The 12,020-nt window shown below is 41.6% G+C and overlaps 2 protein-coding genes across 4 annotated transcripts in view; one reads left to right on the forward strand and one right to left on the reverse strand.

Annotated features, from left to right (window-relative positions):
* LOC119860684 (protein zyg-11 homolog B) overlaps positions 1-1,213 on the reverse strand; it is a 42,545-nt gene extending 41,332 nt beyond the window's left edge. Inside the window, exon 1 of the mRNA XM_043520322.1 lies at positions 1,124-1,213. Within this exon, the coding sequence (XP_043376257.1) occupies positions 1,124-1,198 (75 nt within the window). The 5' untranslated portion in view covers positions 1,199-1,213. The remainder of the gene's footprint in view (positions 1-1,123) is intronic.
* Positions 1,214-3,303: 2,090 nt separating this feature from the next.
* Positions 3,304-8,234, forward strand: LOC119860686 (cytochrome c oxidase assembly factor 7). 3 transcript variants are annotated; one of them, XM_043520325.1, is made up of 4 exons: positions 3,304-3,822; positions 4,082-4,359; positions 4,932-5,072; positions 5,375-6,864. In XM_043520325.1, the coding sequence occupies exons 2-4, from the start codon at positions 4,140-4,142 to the stop codon at positions 5,608-5,610; spliced, it is 597 nt and encodes a 198-aa protein (XP_043376260.1). In that variant the 5' UTR covers positions 3,304-3,822; positions 4,082-4,139; the 3' UTR covers positions 5,611-6,864. The 3 variants fall into 3 exon arrangements, with proteins under 3 accessions (XP_043376260.1, XP_043376259.1, XP_038270638.1); XM_043520324.1 differs by lacking the exon at positions 3,304-3,822 and having other exon boundaries at positions 4,125-4,359; positions 6,813-8,234; XM_038414710.2 differs by lacking the exon at positions 3,304-3,822 and having other exon boundaries at positions 4,175-4,429; positions 6,813-8,234.
* Positions 8,235-12,020: the final 3,786 nt, after the last annotated feature.

Below are 12,020 nucleotides of genomic sequence, written 5' to 3' on the forward strand. Positions count from 1 at the left end.
TAATACTTTAAAATGACAAAATTAAATGTTAAAGTTTTTCACATCAATGTAATTAGTCATTTAAAAAAAGAATTCTAAGCAATTAAGTAATGGATATTATCACGTTTACCTATTTAGTAGAGAATGTACTTAATTTCTCAAGTAGGATGCTAAAATTGTCCTTCGGTGCCTTAACTGTGACCATGTATTTATTGAAATGCAAAACAAATTTTAATCAATATGTAACAACCTCAACCTTAACCAATATGTTTATGTAACATTACAGATAATGGAAAAATATTATGTGATCATGTAATTAAAGACTTATCATAATGCTAAAATAATCACAACTGTTAACATACAACCTATTTTTTTCATTGTAGTACAAAGGTTAGTTGAGTTTTAACTATACAGAAAGTTTGAAGAGTTTGCATTTTTTATGTTACTGAGATCATTGAGGGGGGAGGAGGAGCTAGAAAATTTGCCAAAAAAATTTAAAAGACCTATTTTAAAATTGATTTAACCTCAAATTTTTTAGTTACTTGTAATTTTTCAGGAAATTCAGTTTGTACTCAGAGTAAAGTGCTGAAATATTGGGGAGGATATGTCATATTCTGCATACGAGACATAGGAACACTCCTTGCTTTAAGTGCAAAATGTAACCATACCTAGAGACCTACAGCTGATGCCTCCATAAGTATGTGTCTCTTTCAGGCATGTCCCTTTTGTATGTGTGTTTTACTGAATTTTATAACTGATATTTTAACAAAAAAATTACTTCATTAATTTTTGTTGTAGTTGTTCCTCAGTCCTCTTTTTCTAGACCCCACACTGGCAGGGCATGATTCTGGGACACATTACTTTGGATTTTTCAAGATCAATTCCAACTGTCTGTAGACCCTTCCCAATTCATTGTTATTTTCTCACCCACTCTCTGTACTTCCGATTTGTCAGTCAATGCAGCCCCTGGGCCCCCAACGATTTAGAATTCACAATTGTTCAGATGGCGTTAAAGATTTGTCTATACTTGGAAAATGAACAGTTGCTGACAGTAGTTATCAATACTCCCTTCTCCCCTTAAAATGGTGTTGAACACTATGTAGCTGTTAGTCCAGATAGACAAAAAGAAGTGTTGCCAACTCACCATTTTATCACAAGTCATGAAATTTGATGTTATTCTTAAAGCCCCAGCTCCTGGAATCACATAATTACACAACATTCTCAGCTTTAATTTTTTTTTAATTAAGTTTCTAGCCCTTATAGCTGTAAAGAACAACTTGAAAACATGATCTCTGTTGGCTCAAAACCCAGAAGGCAAAAAAAACTAAATCCAAATTTATTATTTTTTAAATCTCATAATTTGTAAACCAATCTCTTCTTATTGGGAAGGGGAGGCAGGCTGACTCACTAGTGAACTTTTGGGTTTGGCAATGCCAAAAACATTGACAACATGAGTATGGGAGGTGACCTGGAGCCATGGTGCAACAGGCATCTCTCATGCTTTTGTAACAGTGTTGTAAAGCCATGTTGGTCCCAGGATATTAGAGAGACAAGGTAGGTGAGGTAATATCTTTTATTGGAACAACCTCTGTTGTTACACGAGACAAATTTTCAAGCTACACAGACCTCTTCTTTAGGTCAGGTAAACAGTTTGTTTCAGCTACTAGTAGTTAGGCCATTTTCAAAGCTGGTTGAAGGGAAAGTGAGCTCATTCTCAACAAAGTAAGGGCTCAACTGCATGAGGAAAGTGACCTATTGCTCAAAATGGTTGCCAGCAACATGAGATGTTTGGGTCATTTTCCTTGTGCAGCTGGCCCCTTATTTTGTTGAGACTGTCATGTTGAAAGAAGAAAAGGAGTACTCGTGGCACCTTAGAGACTAACAAATTTATTTGAGCATAAGCTTTCGTGAGCTACAGCTCACTTCATCGGATGCATTTGGTGGAAAATACAGTGGGGAGATTTATATACACACACAGAGAACATGAAACAATGGGTTTTATCATACACACTGTAAGGAGAGTGATCACTTAAGATGAGCCATCACCAGCAGCGGGGGGGGGGGGGAAAAGAGGAAAACCTTTCATGGTGACAAGCAAGGTAGGCTATTTCCAGCAGTTAACAAGAACATCTGAGGAACAGTGTGGGGTGGGGTGGGGTGAGGTGGGGGGGAGAAATACCATGGGGAAATAGTTTTACTTTGTGTAATGACTCATCCATTCCCAGTCTCTATTCAAGCCTAAGTTAATTGTATCCAGTTTGCAAATTAATTCCAATTCAGCAGTCTCTCATTGGAGTCTGTTTTTGAAGTTTTTTTGTTGAAGGATAGCCATCCTCAGGTCTGTAATCGAGTGACCGGAGGATCATCAAGGATCTACAACCTATCCTGAAGGACGACCCATCACTCTCACAGATCTTGGAGACAGGTCAGTCCTTGCTTACAGACAGCCCCCCAACCTGAAGCAAATACTCACCAGCAACCGCACACCACACAACTGAACCACTAACCCAGGAATCTATCCTTGCAACAAAGCCCGTTGCCAACTGTGTCCACATATCTATTCAGGGGACACCATCATAGGGCCTAATCACATCAGCCATACTATCAGAGGCTCGTTCACCTGCGCATCTACCAATGTGATATATGCCATCATGTGCCAGCAATGCCCCTCTGCCATGTACATTGGTCAAACTGGACAGTCTCTACGTAAAAGAATGAATGGACACAAATCAGACGTCAAGAATTATAACATTCAAAAACCAGTCGGAGAACACTTCAGTCTCTCCGGTCACTCGATTACAGACCTAAGAGTGGCTATCCTTCAACAAAAAAGCTTCAGAAACAAACTCCAATGAGAGACTGCTGAATTGGAATTAATTTGCAAACTAGATACAATTAATTTAGGCTTGAATAGAGACTGGGAATGGATGAGTCATTACACAAAGTAAAACTATTTCCCCATGTTATTCCTCCCCCCCCACCCCACACTATTCCTCAGATGTTCTTGTTAACTGCTGGAAATAGCTTACCTTGCTTGTCACCATGAAAGGTTTTCCTCTTTTCCCCCCTCCTCCGCTGCTGGTGATGGCTCATCTTAAGTGATCACTCTCCTTACAGTGTGTATGATAAAACCCATTGTTTCATGTTCTCTGTGTGTGTATATAAATCTCCCCACTGTATTTTCCACCAAATGCATCCGATGAAGTGAGCTGTAGCTCATGAAAGCTTATGCTCAAATAAATTTGTTAGTCTCTCAGGTGCCACAAGTTCTCCTTTTCTTTTTGCGAATACAGACTAACACGGCTGCTACTCTGAAACCTGTCATGTTGAAGCACCTCAGAGCAAGCACAGTATCTCAAAAATAGATTTTACCCAAAGAAACAGGAGAAGCAGAAAGAAAAAGAAGCAGGAGAACAGAAAGTAAAATAAGCTCTTTTGCTTTTCAATGGAAAGATTCCCCATTTTCATATAACCAGTTTTTGAGGCATATTTAACATCTGTAAAGTGCTTGGGTAACTTTGGATGCAAAATATTATTGTGCTTGTAAGTATATTCGGAGGTGTAATTCAGTAAGATCAATTCAATAGCTCTTGGGCAAAGAGCACCAGAAGGCATAATAACCTATTGAACCAACTTACTGGATGCATCTAGATCCAAGGCTGGTTTCAGAAGAGGTGGAATGGGGAAAAAAAAGGTTAGAGAAAAAGAGAAAGTGATCAGACAAAAGGAGAGCGAAAGAGAATAGCCTAGAAAGCCCCGCTGCCAGAGCCCCCTGTCCCTGGCTTGCCCTCCTGTCCTGGGGCCTGGCCAGGGTGGGTAGCCTGCAAGGGATACCATCCAGGAGTAAAAAGAAAAGGAGTACTTGTAGCACCTTAGAGACTAACAAATTTATTAGAGCATAAGCTTTCGTGAGCTACAGCTCACTTCATCGGATGCATTTGGTGGGAAAAACAGAGGGGAGATTTGCATCCGATGAAGTGAGCTGTAGCTCACGAAAGCTTATGCTCTAATAAATTTGTTAGTCTCCAAGGTGCCACAAGTCCTCCTTTTCTTTTTGCGAATACAGACTAACACGGCTGCTACTCTGAAACCTGTCATCCAGGAGTAGCTGCTCCGACCACAGCTTCCACGTTCCTCGCCCGCCCGCTCCGCTTCTGCAAATGGGCAGGTGCCGCGCATCGATTCTTCGACGCTCTGCTCCGCCCACTGGCCGTCTGCGGTACCTATTCCCTTCCGGGGGCGGGCGGGCCCTGCGGGGGGAACAGGCGCTTCCGCTGGCGGCCGGGTCACCTTGCAGCGCGGACCCAGGTGCGGTTCTCCCGGCGCCCCTCCCGTGGAAGGGCGATGGCCGGGCTGGTCAACCTGGAGGACGAGGAGGAGGTGAAGGGCTACCTGGAGAACCTGGGCATCGAGTACAGCTACCAGTGCTACAAGGAGGGCGATCCGGACGGTAAGTGGGCAACGCGGCGCAGCGCCCGGCTGCAGGCTGCACCTGGCTCCCAGGCAGGGCGGCTGGTCCCTGGCCTCTCCTAGCCGCTGCCTTCATGCACGAGTGGTGAGATGCTTCCGAGGTCACTGGGCCCCACCGCTCTGGGAAGAGCCTGTAGCTCGGGGGCCTGATGCTGTCTTTTAAGCCAGCCCTACTTGCAGAAAGGGAGCTGTGAGGTTTCTCTCGCAAAGCAGCGCTGCCAGGTCTAGGGTGTTGGTTTTAGTCCGCGCCTGCAGCGTAGTCCCGGGGTGCAGCCCTGCACAGACGAAACTGGGATGGGGGGAATTCAGAGCTGACGTTGAAGCTTCCACTGGTTTTGTAGGATGGAAAGATGAGACTAAAAATGGATAAGCAAGCTAGATTAGAAAGACCAATCGCCTTCCGTTCTTGTGTTGTGGTGAAACACCCAAATGGCCTAGCTGAGCCTAGTTTGTAAACCGTTTAATCCCTGTCTTCCTTGCAGGTTGCCATCGATTGGCTGATTATTTGGAGGGGGTGAAGAAGGACTTTGAAGCAGCTGCCAAGGTGCTAAAAGAAAATTGTGAAAAGAATGAGAACAGTGAGAGTTGCTATAAACTTGGAGCTTATTATGCAACTGGGAAAGGTGAGACATAGCTGTTGGTCCTGTCCCTCCTTCTGCCTGTTGGAAGAAAGGGTAGTGTTGAGCATGAGCAGGGGTGAACCCCTGGCTTGGGGGAGGCTAGCCCTCCAGGCCTGCCCCTTTTGACCCATTGGAGCCCAGCCCCCACTGGTATTGAGGCTGTTCTTGTGAGCTAGTTTTCTTCTTGTAACAAGGTGCTTCAGGATTTCTAGCTAACATTTCATTATGGGTTAACCTTTCAGTGCAAGAAGGCACAGATTTCTTGTCATTCTTATTGCTGTTCGTGTTTTTGGTGGCCTGTCTAGGTATGTCTACACTGCAAAGTAAGCTAAAGATTAGTAGAACTCAGGTTAGCAGACCCTGGGTTTGTTACCTTGGGCTTGAATGTCAACACTTGTCTGTAACCCTCATGTTAAGAATTGTTGAACCCTGGGTCCCAACCTGGGGCTCTAGCATCTGCACTGAATTATGTAGGCCTGAGACTAGTGACCGATATCCCAGACTTCCTAGTATTCCCCCCCAAAAAATATGGCTGCTATAGCCCTTTGTTCATGGTGCAGTGTGGGAAAACTTGGCTGTCCAGAGAACAAAGAAAATCTGCCTGTGACATCGTGGGTTACTTTTGCCAGACTCCCAGATCATGAGCACAGTGGGGCTGCGTCTACACTGCAAAGCAATAGAACTTGAACTCTGGGTTCTGTCTTGACTCAAGCTCAGGGTATGTCTACACAGCAAAGAAAAACCTGTGGCTAGCTTGTGCCAGCCAACTTGGGCATAGGTGCTGGAACAAGGGGTGCTGCTGCAAACCCCTGGCCACTTCAGTACAGGGTTTACAGTGTGTTTCAATGGCTCACATCTCCATTATCACTGCAGGGGAGATCTTGTATTAGGAATTCTAAGTAAGAAAACTTTTTTTTTGTAGATCAAATTTTGGTTACTCTTCCAACTAACCAGATAGTCTCTTTAAGAGTTGTATACATTTCCTTTGGGTATATTATTTGGAGATATGCTTGAAACCCATTTTGTTGAGAAATTAAGGGCTCTATGCTGCTGTAGTTGACTTGAGTAGGGCAGGATGAGGCCTTAAGCAATAGTTGGAATTATTTATGCTAATACCAATTGGCGACAAAACAGGAGGAGTTGGAGGATTTAAATTTTTATATAAAAAATTTATATATATTAAAAAAATAAAATAAAATGGAAGACACCCCTCTTCAGCAAACTAATAGTTTTACCTATTATAGTCAACCATGGTCGCATTTTCTGCCTTGCATCAAATGCTTAGGCTAAGTCTTCCTTTTACCTGAAACCCATTTTGTTTAAATTACGTTGTCTTTAGATAAACCCGGTTTGGCTATATATGGAAAGAATAAATTTGGTTAGATTTCTTCATTTAGTGTAGACAGTTATACTGACAAAAAAATGCTTTGGCTGATATAGCTCATTTCTTTCAGGGAACTAGTATAAACTATAACAACAATAGAGGTCTTTAGCTGGGAAAAGCTGCATCTATACTAGGAGGGCTTGCTGGTATAGCTATACTGGCAAATCTTCTTCAATGTAGACTAGGTCTTGTCTCTCTGAAGTATAGTCCACATTTACAACTATCTTTGTATTGAGTTATATTCTTCCAAAATAGTATTCAAAAATTTGTGAAAGAAAACGTTCTTCTCACTACCTCACAATTATAGTATGTTCTTCACACAAACTAGTATTTGATTGTGTTTTTTGGGGGGGCTGCAGGTGGACTCACCCAAGATTTGAAAGCTGCCTACAACTGTTTTCTGAAGTCTTGCGAAAAAGGTGGGAAGAAATCAATAAATGCTTGCCACAACGTTGGACTTTTAGCACACGATGGGCAAGTAAATGATGACAAACCTGACCCAGTCCTTGCCAGGGACTACTACACTAAAGCATGTGATGGCAGTTTTGCCCCTAGTTGCTTCAATCTTAGTGCGATATATCTTCAAGGAGCACCTGGGATACCAAAGGACATGGACCTGGCTTTGAAGTACTCTTTGAAAGCATGTGACATGGGTCATGTGTGGGCATGTGCCAATGCCAGTCGAATGTACAAACTAGGAGATGGAATTGATAAGAATGATGCCAAGGCAGAGGCTCTGAAAAATAGGGCAAGAGACCTACATAAAGAACAGCAGGAAGCTTCTAGAGCCTTAACATTTGGGGAGTAAACCCACTTAAATTGTTCACAGACTTCTAGGACAGCACTTCTAAATGGTGCATAAACTTTAGCTGCAAACAAAAAACCCATACCTGTTGCACTCACAAAAGAGGCATCTGTGTGTATGTGTTTGCATGTGCAAATTTTTGGATGTGCAACTGATGCATGTAGAACTTTGGTGTGTCATTATCTGAAAACTTGGCCCCGTAGAACAGTTGTTCAGGCGAACAAACGTTTAGGGCCAAATTTTCAAAGGCCCAGAAGACCCAGCTTTTAAAGTTGAAGGCACAGTTTTATGTGCTGATTTGTGGCTGCAATCTTCCACATCCACACAAAATTGTATGTGCCTAATTACTCCAACCTGAGTATGCAAAACTGTCTGTAATTTTAGAGACTACTTTGGATAATATTACTGGGACCTTAAGGGATGCTATATAGAAGAACGTATATACTCTTGAGCATTCTTTTCCAAAGACAAGCACTCTCAAGTTTAGGTTTTCAGTGTATCACAGGACATGCTCCTTCCATTGATGCTGAAATACTCTGATCACTGAAGGTGGTATTTATTTTGTCTTCTAAATGTAGTTTCTTTAGTTGCACTTCTCTGTTTACCAAGGTTCCAAAAGGGATATAACTTAGCTGACATGGTGATGAGTGAAGTTTTAAAACTCAGATGCACATATATAAATCTTGATTTCTTGAAAGTCCAGTAAATCTTATCTAGATACTTCTGAATGTCATTAAGTATCCTATTTGTGTGCAAATTGTTTTTAGCCTATTTCAGATGAGTTCAATATTTTATTGAACAATTCAATTCTTGGACATAATTTGACTGATTTTAAAAATGAATGTGTGTGCACATGAGCCCAAATCAAGAAATCCTTACACAGACTAAACTTGAATATTAGTCATTGGGCATTTTTGACTGAGCAAAGACTTCAGGATGTGATGTTTTTAATTATAAACAACAAACCTACAGTAAACTATGGTGGACTGTTTCTGTAACTTACCACTAAGGGGCGCTTGTGTTCAAAAAGCCACACAATGCTTTCTTCATTTTAACTTAAGAAAAGAGGCAGAATTAAAGCAGAAAAAATTTTAGCAACCTGTTTAACTCTCAAAGTATGCATAGTATGTACAAATTATATTGTGTATATCCATATTCATGCTCTCTCCATCAATTTTTCACAATTTACAAAGCAAGAGATTGCTGGACTAGCAATTAAAACAGTTCCAATTTGAGACCTGAAAATCAAGCTGTGTTCAGTTCTCGCCAGCAGTAGAGTCTTCAGTAAGATAGCTGTCAGTTTGGTAGATGAACCAAATGGACTAGGATCCAACTCATTCCCAGAGCTCTACTGGGAACTGCAGTTCTGACATGGGACCTTATTGTTGCTTTTAGCCAGGGCCCCATAGTAAAAGTGGTGTAGGTCTGCACCTTCCCATTTGGAACACTAGGAAACACTGGAAAATTTGTGCAGTGTTTTGAAAATGAAAAATGTGCTAAGGGCTAGCTCCACAAGGGGACTGAGGGATCTAAATGCCTCTTTAGGCACCTACATCAAACATTTAGCTACCAGTGGCATTTACAAAACTCCTGCTCAGCTGCCACCTAACCCTATGGGTGTCTAAAGTTCCTAGGTGCCTGTTTCTGCATGTGAGTATACACAAAGCACCTCAGTGCTGATGTCACTCAGATGATCAGTGTGCTAGCTCCAGTGAGATTCTCAAGCTAGACATTCCCCTGCCGATCTTGCCTGCAGGGCCTGAGCTAGTAGGCAAGTCCAGTGCATGCATAACTGCCCCAAGAGATAACCAGGGATGAGACTTTGGAGGGAGGTGTCCAATTATACCCAGTATCCAACTGGTTAGAGCAATCACCCAGGATGTGGAAGACCTAGGTGAGTGCCCTAGCCATCAGGCTTTTGGGGTATTCTGGGGTGGGCCTCTCTCTCTCTCTCTCTCTCCTGATGAAGCTGTTTCACTTTGTATAATTAATGAAATATTTCTTGGAGCAGGGATGTGACCCTGACTAACTACTGGGCTACAGAGTCAGTCTCACCTTTTCCTCTCTCATTCTGGTATTTCCTACTGGCTAGTTTAACAGTTAATCCACTCAGCTTGATGTCTTTTGTGAATCCTTTTCTTAGGTGCCTAACTCTCCTCCTATCATGCATGGCTGCCTAATTTAGGACTGTGAATTCCACAAATTAAGCTCTGCAACACTTAAGCGCCAACTGCCTGATTTGTCTGCATAAGCTTTACACCATTGTGACTCCTGATTTAAACTGCTATGAGAATTAGGGCCCCACGTATTATTTCCTGTTCTTTGAATAGAGGACTTTAGTCACAAGGGCTAATGCCATTCATCAGCTAGAAGTGTGCATATACATACACATGTGCACACAATTTAAATTTCTCTCTCTGATCAGCCAACTTGATAAGCCTCAACTGTCATTTTCAAAGGCTCTGCAGCAAGAGGCAGATTTGTGGATGTACAACCATTGGCTTCCTGATTGAAGTTATAGAACTGAAGTTCTGATCCATTTCTAAAGAATAGAACTGTTGAACAAAAATATGAAGGAAAAAAAACTACACTAAGGGAGTCATCCAAGTTTTGAAAGTCAAAGTAATTCCAGTATTTGTCACACAAGGAAATAACTTAATTTGTTTCATGGTGGGTTGTAGCACTTTGCTCACCATGGTTTTACAGAAACCAGTTAATTACAGACAAATTTGAGGGAAAGCATTTGGTGAGAATCACTGTTTTCTGAACATCAACTCATTATATGGAATTAGCAGCTCTGGGGTTATGAAATAGTAAGCGTAATTATCTCAAAATGGACTCCTATTCTGAAGCTGTTTCAGTTTACCTACAGACCAGTCATATTGTTACAATATGCTTTTTTTTTTTTTTTTAAAGCTGGTAGTTAAGCACACAGTCATTGGGAAATCTAGAAAAGGACATGAATGTATTTTTGTGTTAAACAGAAATTAGAAACAGACAGCTCTTACGCTGGTGTAAATTATGAGTAAATCAGTGGAGTTCCATTAGTGCAGAAGCAGTGTGGGATTAGAATTTTGCCCATACATTCTATACTAACACTTTTACCTCTCAGATCGAAATGCCAAGATTTTCAAAAGTGAATAGATACACTGAGTGCCTCAATATTTGGGCACCCAACTTTAGATCTCCCCATTTTAAAGGGGCTTGATTTTCAGAGGGTTGGTGCTCAATATTTTCTGAAGACCCCTTTAAGGTGTCTCATATTGGGCACTTGGAAATTGAGGGACACAAAATTTAGTCATTTTTGAAAATTGTGGCCAAAGTGTTTTCTTTAGTGCATCCTGTGGCGGGGGGGAACACGACAGCCACTTTCTCACAAGAAATCTGAATAAGTCACATTTGGCAAAATGGTTCCTGATGCTCCTGCCTAGTTTAGACAATGGCTGGTAGATCTACAAGCCCCACCTCATTGCCTGCCCAGCCCTGCAAAGCTTACTGCATACGGACAAGCTGGAAGGCCATGCCCTGTGCAGTGCACAACCACACTAGTTGTGCTGTCTGGGGATTGAGGAATTTTGTACTTTACCTGTACTGTATTTTCAGGAGGCTTTGATTTACTAACCAAAACAGTCAAGCTATTATCATTATTATTTGTACTGCTGTAGTATCTAGAGGTCCCAATGAGGACTAAGGCCCCATTGTATGAGGTGCTGTACATACATGAAGTCAGAGAGGGCCTCTTCCTTGAAGAGCTTGCAATCTAAATCGGCAAGACAGACAAAGAATGAGAATAGTAGGAGTATCCCCACTGTATAGACAGAGAATGGGGGTGCAAAGAGATTGAGTGATTTGACCAAGATTACACAGGAAGGCAGTGTAGAGGCAGAAATTGAACCCAGCTCTCCTTAGTATAAATCTAGTGCCTTATATACCTGACCATCCTTTCTCTCAGCCATAGGTCATTGTTTTATTTTTATACTGTTTGTAATCAAAGATGTTATTTTGCCACTTTTCCATCCTTCATCATGTATGCACTGGTTACTATAAGGTTCTCATGCACGCACAAGCAGAAATCACCCCTCCGGGTAGAAAACAACCACCTATTAGCAATAGATTTCCTGCTTTTCTGTCAGCTTCTGAACCAGGACTTTATTCACAAAGATTTAAGAGAAAGTGGCCCAAGCTAATTTAACTCATTGAGTTCTAATTAAGCAACAAAAAAAATCTCCTTATCCTGCCTCATTTATTTTGCTGATTCAGAGCCTTAAGGCTTGGTTAAAGACACTGAATCAAATTCATCCCTAGAGTAAATTGCATGGATGTCAGTAGATTAACACCAAAAGTGAATGTAGCTTATTGCCATCATTACAAATGTGTGCAATGAAATCAGTTCTTGCGATAATTCACGGTGTTCTAAATCAGCTAGAGAATTTATTGATTAAAACGGTCTGTCACCAGGCTCATTGAACTTTTAAGTGAATGGCCCATATTACAAACTCCTTTCAAGGGGGATATTTAGTACAGGAATAAAAAAGCCACACAGGCACATAATAGAGATGCAGATAAAATGTGCATGTTGTGACAATAGATGGCAGCGCAAGTAAAAAATTCTTATTTACGCTGGAGTAGGGAAATGTTATGCCTCCTAGGCCTGATCTACACTTCGAGTTTGTCGAATTTAGCAGCGTTAAATCGAATTAACCCTGCACCTGTCCACACAATGAAGCCATTTTTGTCAGCATAAAGAGCTCTTAAAATTGAT

This window comes from Dermochelys coriacea, chromosome 8, assembly GCF_009764565.3.
Source record: "Dermochelys coriacea isolate rDerCor1 chromosome 8, rDerCor1.pri.v4, whole genome shotgun sequence".
Taxonomy (NCBI): domain Eukaryota; kingdom Metazoa; phylum Chordata; order Testudines; family Dermochelyidae; genus Dermochelys; species Dermochelys coriacea.